The 19,302-nt window shown below is 38.8% G+C and overlaps 1 protein-coding gene across 3 annotated transcripts in view; it reads right to left on the reverse strand.

The window, feature by feature from the left end:
* SPG11 (SPG11 vesicle trafficking associated, spatacsin) overlaps window positions 1-19,302 on the reverse strand; it is a 244,149-nt gene that overhangs the window by 130,645 nt on the left and 94,202 nt on the right. For all 3 annotated transcript variants that reach the window (XM_053718473.1, XM_053718471.1, XM_053718472.1), the window contains exons 17-23: window positions 4,208-4,411; window positions 3,852-3,958; window positions 3,542-3,687; window positions 3,279-3,446; window positions 2,476-2,542; window positions 2,226-2,391; window positions 1,448-1,656 (exon numbers count right to left, since the gene is read on the reverse strand). In XM_053718473.1, the coding sequence (XP_053574448.1) occupies window positions 1,448-1,656; window positions 2,226-2,391; window positions 2,476-2,542; window positions 3,279-3,446; window positions 3,542-3,687; window positions 3,852-3,958; window positions 4,208-4,411 (1,067 nt within the window). The remainder of the gene's footprint in view (window positions 1-1,447; window positions 1,657-2,225; window positions 2,392-2,475; window positions 2,543-3,278; window positions 3,447-3,541; window positions 3,688-3,851; window positions 3,959-4,207; window positions 4,412-19,302) is intronic.

Consider the following 19,302-nt stretch of genomic DNA (forward strand, 5'->3'; position numbering starts at 1 on the left):
AGCATCAACAATCAAGCAAATGATCAGTCTGAGTTTTGACGATTCTCTTATTCATGAAATGTTCAATGGTAAGAACCTGGACCAAAACCAAAGTTCACACCTATAAAGTTCAACAATTGAAATAAAAAGTCAGTTTGTATCTGAGATTGCACTCTCTCATGACCTTATAGTCCAGTTCTATAAATATAAATTATCAAATAATAAAATCTCCTTTCTCCTAACATATAAAGGTCAACCTGTGTAATGACTCTAACTCTCAACACATATAACAGAACTATGCAACCAATTGGATGAAACAAAACATAATACAATTCCTGTCACTAAAGTACCAATCTTGAACATAGGAAATATTTTTGGTTTATAATCTAGTTTAACCGCTCATTTGAGCAAAAGCCAGATACTGACTTCTTAGGATATAAGTTGGGTGAATGGGAACAGAGTTTCCTTGAAAATTCGGAGCTTGGTGCGAACCTTGTGCTATTTAAAAGGTACATAGATGACATAGTGTTTATATGGAAGGGTAATGAGGAATCTTTAATTGAATTTCTTCTGTCTATGAATAATAATGATAGAGGGATCAATTTTACTTACCATTATAGTCGTAATAACATCACTTTTTAGATTTGGATATTAAGGTGGAATCCAACCAGCTTGAGACTAGTACACACTTCAAACCGGTGGATTCCAATAACTTAATACATGCCTCAAGTTGCCCTTTTTATAAATGGAAGGAAAATATACCAGTAGGATAATGTCTTAGGGTAAGGAAAAATTGTTCCAAATATGAAGATTTTGAAACCCAGATTGCTATAATACAAGGAAGGTTTAAAGAACGAGGCTATAAACCAGAAATTATAGACACAGCTATAAATAGAGCAAAACACACAGAAAGAAAGGAACTACTCAAACCTAAAACAAGAATAAATACTAGAAAATTTAATGAGTATGATATACCCTTTACCAATGACTATAGTCAAGACCATGATATAATGAGAAAGATATTGCGTAAACACTGGCATTTAATCAAAAGTGACCCAATTATAGGAGACAAAGTACAACCCTACCCTAGAATGCTATTTAGAAAAGCTAGAAATCTCAAGACTATACTAGCCCCAAGTGAATTCAAATCTAAACAGAAGAAGTTAATAGAGAAAGATTTGATGGGTTGTAATGTAAAAGGGTTATTTCCCTGTCTCCTCTGTCGAGCATGTCAATACAGCTCAAAAAAGAAATCTATTGCAATCCCCGGGCAAAAAGATAACTTTATAATTCCTAGCAATAATCTCTGTAGCCCGATCAGGTACAGGGAAAATCTCCAACATGGAAGGTACATCAAAATACTTGTTTAGCTTGCTAGACTTCTTAGGATTGACTATGACCGTAGAGTTGGAGTCGTCCAAGGTAGCCAAAACCTGCACACAGTAACAACAATAATATGTTAACTTACCCAATGATTGTGTTTGACACCCATGTATCACATCCTCCTGCATAAATTCTTTGTGGTTCAAGATCAAGTTTGCAATGTTCACATCTATACGGAGTTTGTGGCTGCTAAGACCAAGTAACTCAAGGAAGATGACACAGGAAGCAACTACTGAGGAGACGTGGAAACATGACAGCGCCAAGGAGTATACTTCATCAGCAGTCTGTTGAATTCTACAGTAGGGAAAATGACATCATACAAAGGAAACTAGGAAATCTTATAAAAGAGCAGATGTCTATAATCTAAGTATGGAGAGAAACAGGGGGAAGTATATATTAAAAGGAGGCCAAAAAAATAAAAGTGCACTGAATGGGGGGTTTAAGAAATACAAATTAAACTGAATACATGTTGGAGAAGGGTAAAATATCAATTAACTGGAAAGAGAAGAAAAGGATAAAAAATATAAAAGACTGCGGCTAAAATGTTGATGGGATAGCAGATACTGTACTCAAATTTGATAAATGTAAAGTTAATCACTGGTGAGAGATATTAAACAGTAAATACATTCTAGGCATCATTATGTAGTCTTAGAATAATATGTAGATGTATTTTTACCTTTATAGAAACTAAACTTATATTTTCAATATTTAAATAACTAATATAAAGTACTCTAGCTTCTATAAAGTAATTAAACATTTTATATTACCATCTCATTCTGTTTAATATCCTTTTAAGAGTGTGACAGATTAAGGAAATGTTTGCAAATAATGCAGAGTAAAATCTTGCATTAATCCTGACTTACAGAAGTTGGGGTGCTTTGCTTTTCATGAGCTGCTGAACCACAAATGTTGCAAAAGCAACTGCTGGCCGCCCACTGCGCAGTAGGAACCAGACATCTAGATACTCTCTAGCTGATATTTTGTTCACCAACCATGGACAAGAGCAGTGTGGAAGCTCCAATCTGTTGTCTGGGAGTAAAACAGAAACTTACTGCAAATTCTTGTTTGGAATAATCAGGGAAATTCCCTTTGTTACACTCCGAGATTACTCACCTCCTGAAACTAAAGTGTTTGCAATCTGCCAGGTGAAGAAACGCGTTGGATGGAATGGGGTCAGAGACTAAAAGTAAGTGATAAAGAAGGACATTAGTTAAAGATCATGTATTTGAAGTGTAACAGTGCAACTGTTGGGCAATTGACATTTACTTAAGTTGGATGAGTAAAAAAGACACTAGCATTCATTGTGACAGCACATTATGAAATTACAGCAGTAATTTGGACAGGTAGAAAAATTCATGAGAATGTTAGGCCCCTTCCTTTTAAATGATATGACTTATTTATTCTGGGTATCCTGGTGTAGGAGTGGAAGCATGTGAAACATATCTCAAAAACCGGTGATTGATATTTAATTAGTATGACTTGAAATTCAGTCCAAGAAGGCTTGTCCATATTCCCATAGTAATTTGAGTGGCTTTGATACCATTTCCCCCCCACACACACACACAATTTTTCAAGTGAAGAACAAAAAAAAGAATGTTTTACTTAAGAACTCTCGCCATATTAGAGAGGGCACTCTTTTGACGTTTTAAGCATTTGGGAATGATGAATGGATATAAAGTTTGTAAGTCATAGTTGCTGTTTTCAGCACAAGGTTATAATCTAATTGAATTATTTAACTAATTTATGTAAATGGTATAGTTTTTTTTTAAAGCATTGTTGGTATAAATCTCCAATGCTGATAAGCAAAATCACTAGGCAAAACCCCCCCATATATAAATAGAATGTTACTGTATTACCAGCGAGCAACATTTGAGACCTTATACGTATTTATGATGTGCGAAACTTTCTTCAGGTACCTGCAAGAGATGATATAGGGAGATGTCAGAGGGGATAGGTCCTGAGGAAGATGGGTGCTGACTAAAGAGAGCTGCCTTGAGCTTGGGGTATGGAGCCAAAGCCATCTTCAGAAGCTGGGGGTCCACATTCCTGTTACAGGGGGCTGTCTCATCACGCTGCTCTAATACCTTGGGAAAAGACACAAAAAAGGCAAAGGGAGAAATTGATCCAGAGAGAAAGAAACTGACAAATATGGAAATGTAAGTTATAGTTGAAAAGTTACCTTATCAATACCACCTGGTGCATACATATTCGTTGCGAGAGCAAGTAGAGTATGCCCCTCCAACAACATGTTACTCACACTAGGCTGGTACCCTGGCATTACCATGTGGGAATTGGATAGACTGGCATAAAACATCTGTTTGTAATCTGAAGTAGAAAGTTTAAACACATTGGACAGGCAGTAACTACAGAAGGTTGGAAGAATATCATGGTAAGCACAGCAGACAAACTTGAGAGCTCAATAAAATAATGGTATAACCAGCACAGTGGTTTGTTAGCATCGGTCCCATGAAGAGTTCAGCTCCACTTACCCTCTGGGTTTGCTTCAATTTGTCTCATTTGAACCAAAAATCCAAACCAGGGCTTAGTTTCATGAAGAGCAGTATTGGCCAGAATAGGACAAATCTCAGGGTGCAATCTTAAAAAGGGAGAAAATGTAGAGGTCAATTCTTCTTTTCGAGCCAATTAAGGGTATTCTTGCTACGTACAGTCCCAACTATGCACAACATTCACCTCTACAGAAGTCCACAACTGAGCCAAAACTTTATTGACCTTCAAACCTGCCTCATACACACACATCAATCTAAGGCCCCCACAATATTGTAAACAAATTATTACTGTCCTCATCCTCACTTACAAATGCATCATCTGTATTATTGGATGGTACCTGTGATAATCTAGGTAAGTGTACAGCAGGTAGTGTAGATAACGGTCTGCACACAACTGCACAAACTGGGTATGATGCTCCGTATCTTCAGAGTCACAGCTCTGTAGACGATGATGATTCAGTGGCATAAGCCCCCTGCTAACTGCCAACCGCTCAATATGTCTTTCAAAATCCTTTATCTCAGATGGTACAAAGACTCCAACACTACAAGAGACAAAACTTGTTATTGGGCACAAAGGAAAAAAAAAGGCTAAATGTCTATATTAATATTGACTTCCTTTGCCATTCATTCACAGAATTTTTATTTTTATAAGTTATTACTGTACATACACCAGAGAGACAGTAATATTCTCTTTGTTTTAGTTTTTCAATTGTAAAAGGGGGCATTTTAAAATGTATTTCATTTTTTTATTTTTTTAAATGTTCATATGACCCCATCTACCAACAGAACTATTAGTGGTGAGTTTTCTCAAATAAGCTTGTTCCCATTGGTTTCATCAGATCTGTCTGCAGTTGAATGTTACTCTTATACAAACACTGAGCTTTAGCTAACTTAAAGGGACATTCTAGTGTAAAACTGAAATCCTCTATTTAAGTCTAACAATTTAATGAATTCCCCTTTCTTACTGTGTGTCAAACCCTGCAAAGGAGTAAAATACATAGTCAAAGACATAAACGATGCACTCCCAGTGCTGCTCCAAATAGGGATACTTCTGATAAACCAATCAGAAGCAGATATACATATGTAAGCTTCATTCACTGGCTGCTTGTTCATAAAAAGCACAGGGGATTCAAGTGTACAAATCTATTTTAGAGTTTAAACACATAGTAACAAAATAGAATTTATTTTAAAAAAAATTGTATAAATAAATACAGCAATGCATTTTATTTTTACACTGGAATGCCCTTAAAAAGGGACATAAAAGTCAGAATTAAACTTTTATGATTCAGACATAGCATGTTTTTAAAAACAAAATTTATGCTTACCTGATAAATTTATTTCTCTTGTGGTGTATCCAGTCCACGGATTCATCCATTACTTGTGGGATATTCTCCTTCCCAACAGGGAGCTGCAAGAGGATCACCCACAGCAGAGCTGTCTATATAGCTCCTCCCCCAACTGCCACCTCCCAGTCATTCGACCGAAGACAAGCAAGAAAAAGGAGAAACTATAGGGTGCAGTGGTGACTGTAGTTTTAAAAAAATAAATAACACCTGCCTTAAAATGACAATGCGGGCCGTGGACTGGATACACCACAAGAGAAAGAAATTTATCAGGTAAGCATAAATTTTGTTTTCTCTTGTAAGGTGTATCCAGTCCACGGATTCATCCATTACTTGTGGGATACCAATACCAAAGCTATAGGACACGGATGAAGGGAGGGACAAGGCAGGCGCTTAAACGGAGGGCACGACTGCCTGTAAGACCTTTCTCCCAAAAACAGCCTCCGAAGAAGCAAAAGTATCAAATTTGTAGAATTTAGAAAAGGTATGAAGCAAAGACCAAGTCGCCGCCTTACAAATCTGTTCAACAGAAGCCTCATTTTTAAAAGCCCATGTGGAAGCTATTGCTCTAGTGGAATGAGCTGTAATTCTCTCAGGAGGCTGCTGGCCAGCAGTCTCATACGCTAAGCGGATTATACTTCTTAGCCAAAAAGAAAGAGAAGTTGCTGAAGCCTTTTGGCCTCTCCTCTGTCCAGAGTAGACAACAAACAATGCAGATGTTTGACGAAAATCTCTAGTAGCTTGTAAATAAAACTTTAAAGCACGAACCACGTCAAGATTGTGTAATAGACGTTCCTTCTTTGAAGAAGGATTAGAACACAGTGACGGAACAACAATCTCCTGATTTATATTCTTATTAGATACTACCTTAGGTTTGGTACGTAACACTACCTTATCTGCATGGAAAACGAGATAAAGGGAATCACATTGTAAAGCAGATAACTCCGAAACTCTTCAAGCCGAGGAGATAGCTACTAAAAACAGAACTTTCCAAGATAAGAGCTTAATATCTATGGAATGCAAAGGTTCAAACGGAACCCCTTGAAAAACTTTAAGAACTAAATTTAAACTCCATGGCGGAGCAACGGGTTTAAACACAGGCTTGATTCTAACCAGAGCCTGACAAAACGCCTGAACATCTGGAACCTCAGCCAGACGTTTGTGCAAAAGAATAGACAGAGCAGAAATCTGTCCCTTTAAGGAACTAGCTGACAAACCATTCTCCAATCCTTCTTGGAGAAAGGATAATATCCTAGGAATCCTGACTTTATTCCATGAGTAACCCTTGGATTCACACAAATGAAGATATTTACACCATATTTTATGATAGATTTTCCTGGTGACAGGCTTTCGCGCCTGTATTAAGGTATAAATGACCGACTCGGAGAAACCACGCTTTGATAAAATCAAACGTTCAATCTCCAAGCAGTCAGACGCAGAGAAATTAGATTTGGATGGTTGAAAGGACCCTGAAGTAGAAGGTCCTGTCTCAGCGGCAGAGTCCATAGTGGAAAGGATGACATGTCCACCAGATCTGCATACCAAGTCCTGCATGGCCACGTAGGTGCTATCAAAATCACCGAAGCTCTCTCCTGCTTGATCTTGGCAATCAGACGAGGGAGCAGAGAAAACGGTGGAAACACATAAGCCAGGTTGAAGGACCAAGGCGCTGCTAGAGCATCTATCAGTGCTGCCTTGGGATCCCTGGACCTGGATCCGTAACAAGGAAGCTTGGCGTTCTGACGAGACGCCATGAGATCCAGTTCTGGTTTGCCCCAAAGTTGAATCAACTGTGCAAATACCTCCGGATGGAGCTCCCACTCCCCCGGATGAAAAGTCTGTCGACTTAGAAAATCCGCCTCCCAGTTCTCTACTCCTGGGATATGGATACCTGATAGATGGCAAGAGTGAATCTCTGCCCATAGAATTATCTTTGAAACCTCCAACATTGCTAGGGAACTCCTTGTTCCCCCTTGATGGTTGATGTAAGCTACAGTCGTGATGTTGTCCGACTGAAATCTGATGAACCTGACCACAGCTAGCTGAGGCCAAGCCTGAAGAGCATTGAATATCGCTCTTAGTTCCAGAATGTTTATCGGAAGGAGTGCCTCCTCCTGAGTCCACGATCCCTGAGCCTTCAGGGAGTTCCAGACTGCACCCCAGCCCAGAAGGCTGGCATCTGTTGTTACTATTGTCCAATCTGGCCTGCGGAAGGTCATACCTTTGGACAGATGGACCCGAGATATCCACCAGAGAAGAGAATCCCTGGTCTCTTGATCCAGATTTAGTAGAGGGGACAAATCTGTGTAATCCCCATTCCACTGACTGAGCATGCAGAGTTGCAGCGGTCTGAGATGTAGGCGGGCAAACGGCACTATGTCCATTGCCGCTACCATTAAGCCAATTACTTCCATACACTGAGCCACTGAAGGGCGAGAAGTAGAATAAAGAACACGGCAGGAATTTAGAAGTTTTGACAACCTGGCCTCTGTCAGGTAAATCTTCATTTCTACAGAATCTATCAGAGTTCGTTCACTTTCCACCCCTGAGACCTCAGAAATGCCAGAACAATGTCCGTATGGGACTTGGCAATTTGAAAATTCGATGCCTGTATCAGAATGTCGTCTAGGTAAGGGGCTACTGCTATACCCCGCGGCCTTAGGACCGCCAGAAGTGACCCCAGAACCTTTGTAAAGATTCTTGGTGCCGTAGCTAACCCAAAGGGAAGAGCTACAAACTGGTAATGTCTGTCTAGGAAGGCGAACCTGAGAAACCGATGATGATCTCTGTGTATCGGAATGTGAAGATAAGCATCCTTTAAGTCCACGGTAGTCATATATTGACCCTCCTGGATCATAGGTAGGATGGTTCAAATAGTCTCCATTTTGAAGGATGGGACCCTGAGAAATTTGTTTAGGATCTTGAGATCTAAGATTGGTCTGAAGGTTCCCTCTTTCTTGGGAACCACAAACAGATTTGAATAGAAGCCTTGCCCCTGTTCCTCCCTTGGAACTGGGTGGATCACTCCCATAACTAGGAGGTCTTGAACACAATGTAATAATGCCTCTCTCTTTATCTGGTTTGCAGATAATTGTGAGAGGTGAAATCTTCCTTTTGGGGAAGAAGCTTTGAAGTCCAGAAGATACCCCTGGGACACAATTTCCAACACCCAGGGATCCTGGACATCTCTTGCCCAAGCCTGGGCGAAGAGAGAAAGTCTGCCCCCTACTAGATCCGTTATCGGATCGGGGTCTGATCTTTCATGCTGTCTTAGAGGCAGCAGCAGGCTTTTTGGCCTGCCTTCCTTTGTTCCAAGCCTGGTTAGGTCTCCAGACCGGCTTGGACTGGGCAAAATTTCCCTCTTGTTTTGTATTAGAGGAAGTTGATGCTGCGCCAGTCTTGAAGTTTCGAAAGGCATGAAAATTAGTCTGTTTGGTCCTTAATTTGTTGGACCTATCCTGAGGAAGGGCGTGACCTTTTCTTCCAGTAATATCAGAAATTATATCTTCAGTCCGGGCCCGAATAGGGTCTGCCCCTTGAAGGGAATATTGAGAAGCTTAGACTTTGAAGTAACATCAGCTGACCAGGATTTAAGCCATAACGCCCTACGCGCTTGAATAGCAAAACCTGAGTTCTTAGCCGTTAGTTTGGTTAAATGAACAACGGCGTCAGAAACAAATGAATTGGCTAGCTTAAGAGTTTTAAGCTTGTCAAGTATATCATCCAATGGGGTTTCTACCTGTAGAGCCTCTTCCAGAGACTCAAACCAGAAGGCCGCAGCAGCAGTGACAGGGTCAATGCATGCAAGAGGCTGGAGAATAAAACCCTGTTGAATAAACATTTTCTTAAGGTAACCCTCTAACTTTTTATCCATTGGATCTAGGAAAGCACAACTGTCCTCGACGGGGATAGTTGTACGCTTAGCTAGGGTAGAGACTGCTCCCTCCACCTTAGGGACCGTTTGCCATAAGTCCCATGTAGCGGCATCTATGGGAAACATCTTTTTAAAAACAGGAGGGGGAGAGAACGGTACACCTGGTCTATCCCACTCCTTAGTAATAATTTCTGAAAACCTCTTAAGTATTGGAAAAAACATAATTTATGTAAGAACTTACCTGATAAATTCATTTCTTTCATATTAACAAGAGTCCATGAGCTAGTGACGTATGGGATATACATTCCTACCAGGAGGGGCAAAGTTTCCCAAACCTTAAAATGCCTATAAATACACCCCTCACCACACCCACAAATCAGTTTAACGAATAGCCAAGAAGTGGGGTGATAAGAAAAAAGTGCGAAGCATATAAAATAAGGAATTGGAATAATTGTGCTTTATACAAAAAAATCATAACCACCACAAAAAAGGGTGGGCCTCATGGACTCTTGTTAATATGAAAGAAATGAATTTATCAGGTAAGTTCTTACATAAATTATGTTTTCTTTCATGTAATTAACAAGAGTCCATGAGCTAGTGACGTATGGGATAATGAATACCCAAGATGTGGATCTTTCCACACAAGAGTCACTAGAGAGGGAGGGATAAAATAAAGACAGCCAATTCCTGCTGAAAATAATCCACACCCAAAATAAAGTTTAATGAAAAACATAAGCAGAAGATTCAAACCGAAACCACTGCCTGAAGTACCTTTCTACCAAAAACTGCTTCAGAAGAAGAGAATACATCAAAATGGTAGAATTTAGTAAAAGTATGCAAAGAGGACCAAGTCGCTGCTTTGCAAATCTGATCAACTGAAGCTTCATTCCTAAACGCCCAGGAAGTAGAAACTGACCTAGTAGAATGAGCTGTAATCCTCTGAGGCGGAGTCTTACCCGATTTAACATAGGCAAGATGAATTAAAGATTTCAACCAGGATGCCAAAGAAATGGCAGAAGCTTTCTGGCCTTTTCTAGAACCAGAAAAGATGACAAATAGACTAGAAGTCTTTCGGAAAGATTTAGTAGCTTCAACATAATATTTCAAAGCTCTAACAACATCCAAAGAATGTAACGATTTCTCCTTAGAATTCTTAGGATTAGGACATAATGAAGGAACCACGATTTCTCTACTAATGTTGTTGGAATTCACAACCTTAGGTAAAAATTCAAAAGAAGTTCGCAACACCGCCTTATCCTGATGAAAAATCAGAAAAGGAGACTCACAAGAAAGAGCAGATAATTCAGAAACTCTTCTGGCAGAAGAGATGGCCAAAAGGAACAAAACTTTCCAAGAAAGCAATTTAATGTCCAATGAATGCATAGGTTCAAACGGAGGAGCTTGAAGAGCTCCCAGAACCAAATTCAAACTCCATGGAGGAGAAATTGACTTAATGACAGGTTTTATACGAATCAAAGCTTGTACAAAACAATGAATATCAGGAAGAATAGCAATCTTTCTGTGAAAAAGAACAGAAAGAGCAGAGATTTGTCCTTTCAAGGAACTTGCAGACAAACCCTTATCTAAACCATCCTGAAGAAATTGTAATATTCTCGGAATTCTAAAAGAATACCAAGAAAAATGATGAGTAAGACACCAAGAAATATAAGTCTTCCAGACTCTATAATATATCTCTCTAGATACAGATTTACGAGCCTGTAACATAGTATCAATCACAGAGTCAGAGAAACCTCTTTGACTAAGAATCAAGCGTTCAATCTCCATACCTTTAAATTTAAGGATTTCAGATCCGGATGGAAAAAAGGACCTTGCGACAGAAGGTCTGGTCTTAACGGAAGAGTCCATGGTTGGCAAGATGCCATCCGGACAAGATCCGCATACCAAAACCTGTGAGGCCATGCCGGAGCTATTAGCAGAACAAACGAGCATTCCCTCAGAATCTTGGAGATTACTCTTGGAAGAAGAACTAGAGGCGGAAAGATATAGGCAGGATGATACTTCCAAGGAAGTGATAATGCATCCACTGCCTCCGCCTGAGGATCCCGGGATCTGGACAGATACCTGGGAAGTTTCTTGTTTAGATGAGAGGCCATCAGATCTATCTCTGGAAGCCCCCACATTTGAACAATCTGAAGAAATACCTCTGGGTGAAGAGACCATTCGCCCGGATGCAACGTTTGGCGACTGAGATAATCCGCTTCCCAATTGTCTACACCTGGGATATGAACCGCAGAGATTAGACAGGAGCTGGATTCCGCCCAAACCAAAATTCGAGATACTTCTTTCATAGCCAGAGGACTGTGAGTCCCTCCTTGATGATTGATGTATGCCACAGTTGTGACATTGTCTGTCTGAAAACAAATGAACGATTCTCTCTTCAGAAGAGGCCAAAACTGAAGAGCTCTGAAAATTGCACGGAGTTCCAAAATATTGATCGGTAATCTCACCTCCTGAGATTCCCAAACTCCCTGTGCCGTCAGAGATCCCCACACAGCTCCCCAACCTGTGAGACTTGCATCTGTTGAAATTACAGTCCAGGTCGGAAGAACAAAAGAAGCCCCCTGAATTAAACGATGGTGATCTGTCCACCACGTTAGAGAGTGTCGAACAATCGGTTTTAAAGATATTAATTGATATATCTTCGTGTAATCCCTGCACCATTGGTTCAGCATACAGAGCTGAAGAGGTTGCATGTGAAAACGAGCAAAGGGGATCGCATCCGATGCAGCAGTCATAAGACCTAGAATTTCCATGCATAAGGCTACCGAAGGGAATGATTGAGACTGAAGGTTTCGACAAGCTGTAATCAATTTTAGACGTCTCTTGTCTGTTAAAGACAGAGTCATGGACACTGAATCTATCTGGAAACCCAGAAAGGTTACCCTTGTTTGAGGAATCAAAGAACTTTTTGGTAAATTGATCCTCCAACCATGATCTTGAAGAAACAACACAAGTCGATTCGTATGAGACTCTGCTAAATGTAAAGACTGAGCAAGTACCAAGATATCGTCCAAATAAGGAAATACCACAATACCCTGTTCTCTGATTACAGACAGAAGGGCACCGAGAATCTTTGTGAAAATTCTCGGAGCTGTAGCAAGGCCAAACGGTAGAGCCACAAAAATCGTAATGCTTGTCTAGAAAAGAGAATCTCAGGAACTGAAAATGATCTGGATGAATCGGAATATGCAGATATGCATCCTGTAAATCTATTGTGGACATATAATTCCCTTGCTGAACAAAAGGCAATATAGTCCTTACAGTTACCATCTTGAACGTTGGTATCCTTACATAACGATTCAATAATTTTAGATCCAGAACTGGTCTGAAGGAATTCTCCTTCTTTGGTACAATGAAGAGATTTGAATAAAACCCCATCCCCTGTTCCGGAACTGGAACTGGCATAATTACTCCAGCCAACTCTAGATCTGAAACACAATTCAGAAATGCTTGAGCTTTCACTGGATTTACTGGGACACGGGAAAGAAAAAATCTCTTTGCAGGAGGTCTCATCTTGAAACCAATTCTGTACCCTTCTGAAACAATGCTCTGAATCCAAAGATTGTGAACAGAATTGATCCAAATTTCTTTGAAAAAACGTAACCTGCCCCCTACCAGCTGAACTGGAATGAGGGCCGTACCTTCATGTGAACTTAGAAGCAGGCTTTGCCTTTCTAGCAGGCTTGGATTTATTCCAGACTGGAGATGGTTTCCAAACTGATACTGCTCCTGAGGACGAAGGATCAGGCTTTTGTTCTTTGTTGAAACGAAAGGAACGAAAACGATTGTTAGCCCTGTTTTTACCTTTAGATTTTTTATCCTGTGGTAAAAAAGTTCCTTTCCCACCAGTAACAGTTGAAATAATAGAATCCAACTGAGAACCAAATAATTTGTTTCCCTGGAAAGAAATGGAAAGTAGAGTTGATTTAGAAGCCATATCAGCATTCCAAGTCTTAAGCCATAAAGCTCTTCTGGCTAAGATAGCTAGAGACATAAACCTAACATCAACTCTAATAATATCAAAAATGGCATCACAGATAAAATTATTAGCATGCTGAAGAAGAATAATAATATCATGAGAATCACGATTTGCTACTTGTTGCGCTAGGGTTTCCAACCAAAAAGTTGAAGCTGCAGCAACATCAGCCAATGATATAGCAGGTCTAAGAAGATTACCTGAACACAGATAAGCTTTTCTTAGAAAGGATTCAATTTTTCTATCTAAAGGATCCTTAAACGAGGTACCATCTGACGTAGGAATGGTAGTACGTTTAGCAAGGGTAGAAATAGCCCCATCAACTTTAGGGATTTTGTCCCAAAATTCTAACCTGTCAGGCGGAACAGGATATAATTGCTTAAAACGTTTAGAAGGAGTAAATGAATTACCCAATTTATCCCATTCTTTGGAAATCACTGCAGAAATAGCATTAGGAACAGGAAAAACTTCTCGAATAACCGCAGGAGCTTTAAAAACCTTATCCAAACGTATAGAATTAGTATCAAGAGGACTAGAATCCTCTATTTCTAAAGCAATTAGTACTTCTTTAAGTAAAGAGCGAATAAATTCCATCTTAAATAAATATGAAGATTTATCAGCATCAATCTCTGAGATAGAATCCTCTGAACCAGAAGAGTCCAAAGAATCAGAATGATGGTGTTCATTTAAAAATTCATCTGTAGAGAGAGAAGATTTAAAAGACTTTTTACGTTTACTAGAAGGAGAAATAACAGACAAAGCCTTCTTTATGGATTCAGAAACAAAATCTCTTATGTTATCAGGAACATTCTGCACCTTAGATGTTGAGGGAACTGCAACAGGCAATGGTACATTACTAAAGGAAATATTATCTGCTTTAACAAGTTTGTCATGACAATTATTACAAACAACAGCTGGAGGAATAGCTACCAAAAATTTACAGCAGATACACTTAGCTTTGGTAGATCCAGCAGGCAGTGATTTTCCTGTAGTATCTTCTGGCTCAGATGCAACGTGAGACATCTTGCAATATGTAAGAGAAAAAACAACATATAAAGCAAAATAGATCAAATTAATTATAAGACAGTTTCAGGAATGGGAAAGAATGCCAAATATCAAGCTTCTAGCAACTAGAAGCAATTGAAAAATGAGACTGAAATAATGTGGAGACAAAAGCGACGCCCATATTTTTTAGCGCCAAAATGCTTTTGGCGCCAAAAATGACGCCACATCCGGAACGCCGACATTTTTGGCGCAAAATAACGTCAAAAAATGACGTAACTTCCGGCGACACGTATGACGCCGGAAACGGAAAAGAATTTTTGCGCCAAAAAAGTCCGCGCCAAGAATGACGCAATAAAATGAAGCATTTTCAGCCCCCGCGAGCCTAACAGCCCACAGGGAAAAAAGTCAAATTTTTGAGGTAAGAAAAAATATGATAATTCAATGCATAATCCCAAATATGAAACTGACTGTCTGAAAATAAGGAAAGTTGAACATTCTGAGTCAAGGCAAATAAATGTTTGAAAACATATATTTAGAACTTTATAAATAAAGTGCCCAACCATAGCTTAGAGTGTCACAGAAAATAAGACTTACTTACCCCAGGACACTCATCTACATGTTTGTAGAAAGCCAAACCAGTACTGAAACGAGAATCAGTAGAGGTAATGGTAAATATAAGAGTATATCGTCGATCTGAAAAGGGAGGTAAGAGATGAATCTCTACGACCGATAACAGAGAACCTTATGAAATAGACCCCGTAGAAGGAGATCACTGCATTCAATAGGCAATACTCTCTTCACATCCCTCTGACATTCACTGCACGCTGAGAGGAAAACCGGGCTCCAACTTGCTGCGGAGCGCATATCAACGTAGAATCTAGCACAAACTTACTTCACCACCTCCCTTGGAGGCAAAGTTTGTAAAACTGATTTGTGGGTGTGGTGAGGGGTGTATTTATAGGCATTTTAAGGTTTGGGAAACTTTGCCCCTCCTGGTAGGAATGTATATCCCATACGTCACTAGCTCATGGACTCTTGTTAATTACATGAAAGAAACATAAGTGTAAACAGGCACTGCATAGTATTTATCCAATCTACACAATTTCTCTGGGACCATAATGGTGTCAGAGCAGCTAAAACCTCCCTGAGCAACACGCGGAGGTGTTCAAGCTTAAATTTCAATGTAGACATATCAGAATCAGGTTGAATTATCTTCCCTGAGTCAGAAAAATCACCCACTGATAGAAGCTCTCGTTCCTCAGCTTCTGCATATTGTGAGGGGATATCAGACATAGCTACTAAAGCGTCAGAGTGCTCTGTATTTTTCCTAGCCCCAGAGCTGTCTCGCTTTCCTTGTAACCCTGGTAGTTTGGACAATACCGCTGTAAGGGTATGATCCATAACTGCCGCCATGTCTTGTAAGGTAAACGCTATGGGCGCGCTAGATGTACTGGGCGCCTCTAGAGCGGGCGTCCCTTGAGCGGGAGTCATAGGTTCTGACACGTGGGGAGAGTTAGTCGGCATAACTTCCCCCTTGTCAGTTTCCTCTGGTGATAAATCTTTTAAAGCCAGAATATGATCTTTATAACTTATAGTAAGATCAGTGCATTTGGTACACATTCTAAGAGGGGGTTCCACAATGGCTTCTAAACATAATGAACAATGAGTTTCCTCTATGTCAGACATGTTTAAACAGACTAGTAATGAGACCAGCAAGCTTGGAAAACACTTTAATAACTGTGAACAAGCAAAAAATAAAAACGGTACTGTGCCTTTAAGAGAAAAACACAATCACAGAAACTGCAAAACAGTGAAAAAAGCAGTAAATTTTACGAAATTTTTACAGTGTGTATAATAGACTGAAATAGCATTGCACCCACTTGCAAATGGATGATTAACCCCTTAGTTTCAAAACCGGATCAAAAAAACTATATAAACTTTTTTAAACAGTCACAACCAACTGCCACAGCTCTACTGTGGCTCCTACCTGCCCATACAACGACTTTGGAAGGCACAAAAACCCTTTAGAGAGGTCCTATATGTTCAGGGGACTCCTTCAGGGAAGCTGGATGTCTCAAGCTGCAAAAACTACTGCGCAATTTAATTTAGGCACGAAATTAGGCCCCTCCCAACCTGTACTCACAGTGAGAGGGCCTTAAAAAACTATCCCTAGGCAAAATCTAGTCAGCCATGTGGAAAAACTGGGCCCCAGAATAAAGTTTTATCACCATTTGTAATAAACGTTTATATACATCAAGCAAACGTTATATCTATTCAGTAATGAGAGTAAATAACAAAAATATTACCCTTTACAGCAAGCATGATACCAGTCGTTATTAAATCACTGTAATCAGGCTTACCTTAAATAAATCAGGTACTGTCAGCATTTTCTAGCTTATCATCTCTCTAGAAAAATTTAAAACTGCACATACCTCAGAGCAGGTAACCCTGCACGCTATTCCCCCAGCTGAAGTTACTCATCTCTTCAGTTATGTGTGAGAACAGCAGTGGATCTTAGTTACAAACCACTAAGATCATCAAAAACCTCAGGCAGACTCTTCTTCAACTTTCTGCCTGAGGCTAAGATAGTACAACTCCGGTACCATTTGAAAATAATAAACTTTGATTGAAGATAAACTACATTAATGCACCACATCTCTCTATTTACTACCCTTGTCGAGAGCTGCAAGAGAATGACTGGGAGGTGGCAGTTGGGGGAGGAGCTATATAGACAGCTCTGCTGTGGGTGATCCTCTTGCAGCTCCCTGTTGGGAAGGAGAATATCCCACAAGTAATGGATGAATCCGTGGACTGGATACACCTTACAAGAGAAAATCCTATTATTACATTATCTTGGTTCTTTTGGTATACGGTGTTGAACAGCATACTTAGGAAGGCTAAGGAGTGGCAATGCACTACTAAGAGCTAGCTAGTGATTGGTGACTATGCACATATGCCTTTTTTATCACTGGCTTGCCAGATGTGATCAGCTAGTTCACAGTAGTCCATTGCTGCTCTGGACCTGATTTAAACTATGTTTAACTCTTTAGCAGGTGTTAAACACATGGTTATAGACAAGCAATAGTGCAATAATACAATGATCTAAGACATAAGAGGATGTTCTTTTCACAATTTTATGTCCCTTTATCAATACTAGACAAACCAGTGGAAAAAAGAAACTAGAATATTAAAAATTACATTTTGGAAATATTTCTTCTGACTCGATTTTTTGAATACTCAATAGATGTATGATCTTTATAAACCGTACTAAACACACTGTGTTATCCCGCTACTCCAGAGAGAGGACTTGAAAAATAAGTTTAAAAGTAAGTTCAAATTTTATTTGTCAAAAAAGTTAAAAGTTTAAAAACAACAATCACAGGCCTGCAACAAGATGTTCAGGACTAAAATAGCCAAACATGTTTCGGGCCAAATCTTAGCCCTTGTTCACTGGCATAGTTTGTGTCCACACCTACTAGTACTATTTAAAGGTAAAGGATTAAAATAATTGCAGGCACCTGTATTCTATTAACCCCTTATGGGCGGGGACCTGTGTCAAAAATTTTTTGTTGAATAAGACTAATTAGAGCAAAAAAACTTTATATTTGAAATATTTGAATTATAATGCATACTAACATTGGAGACTTCACATTTGGAATAATTTGGAGCTAGCTAGTGATTGGTGACTATGCACATATGCCTTTTTTTATCACTGGCTTGCCAGATGTGATCAGCTAGTTCACAGTAGTCCATTGCTGCTCTGGACCTGGCTTAAACTATGTGTTTAACTCTTTAGCAGGTGTTAAACACATGGTTATAGACAAGCAATAGTGCAATAATACAATGATCTAAGACATAAGAGGATGTTCTTTTCACAATTTTATGTCCCTTTATCAATACTAGACAAACCAGTGGAAAAAAGAAACTAGAATATTAAAAATTACATTTTGGAAATATTTCTTCTGACTCGATTTTTTGAATACTCAATAGATGTATGATCTTTATAAACCGACTATTTATTATTGGGGGGTTCTTTCTGACTTCATTCAATACAGACTGGGCACAAAATTTGAATCATCCCATTTACTCATCAGTAAAAGCCCATCAGAAATGATCACATCCCCTTCCCATTTTAAAAGGACATTAAAGTTAAAATCAAACTTTCATGATTCAGAAAAAGCAATGTGGTTTTAAATAAATCAAATTTACTTATATTATCAAATTTACTTTGTTCTATTTTTACCCTTTGCTGAAAAGGGTACCTAGGTAGGTGTGTGCACATCTTATATATTGAAACAAATAATAAAATACCTGGACTTAGTCTAATCCTCTTAGTCTCTCAAAAAATTATACTGTGATCTCTCTACACAGTTGTAAATAAATCAGAGCAGAAAAAAGTTATTGAGTGGCACTAATAAAAAATGAGGATATATAATATAAAATATAAAAGGAAAAATATCTCCTAAATTGTCTATAGAAAAATCGGAGTCAGTTCAATAATTAAAAAAAAGGTTTATTAACCCTATATATAAAAGTATAATGCTTGTCTAAAATTAGCAAGAGAGTACCAAACAGAAATAAATAAATAAATAAATAAAAGATAGAATAAAAACCTAACGTTGTGGCCACAACATATATCTCTTAGAAGTGTATATAAAAGAACTAAGACAGTAATGTTAAACCGTTTATCATATAGAAATGGTTAAGGCTTAAAAATGAGCCTTCAGAGCATAGGATGGTATAATCTCTCAGGTTGGGCTTATAATATAGATTTACTATGACAAATATGTGGAGCTGTTTACCAACCTAAAAAGTTAATGCTTAGTAAGACCGTCTGAGCATAACGGAGTATAACCTTTAGGTTTTTATTCTAACTTTTCTTTATTTCTGTTTGGTACTCTCTTGCTAATTTTAGACAGGCATTATACTTTTATATATAGGGTTAATAAACTTTTTTTTAAATTATTGAACTCCGATTTTTCTATAGACAATTTAGGAGATATTTTTCCTTTTATATTTTATATTATATATCCTCAGCTTTCATTAGCGCCACTCAATAACTTTTTTCTGCTCTTTTTTCCATATCTTATATATTGTTACAAACACTATTGCCGTATTGTGCTCTTGACACATGCACGCTCTTGTTACTGCATAAGTATATTCTTCAACAAAGGATACCAAGAAAGAAGCAAAAAAGAAATACATTTAAGATGT

The sequence above is a fragment of the Bombina bombina genome, chromosome 6 (assembly GCF_027579735.1).
Source record: "Bombina bombina isolate aBomBom1 chromosome 6, aBomBom1.pri, whole genome shotgun sequence".
In the NCBI taxonomy this organism is placed as follows: Eukaryota; Metazoa; Chordata; class Amphibia; order Anura; family Bombinatoridae; genus Bombina; species Bombina bombina.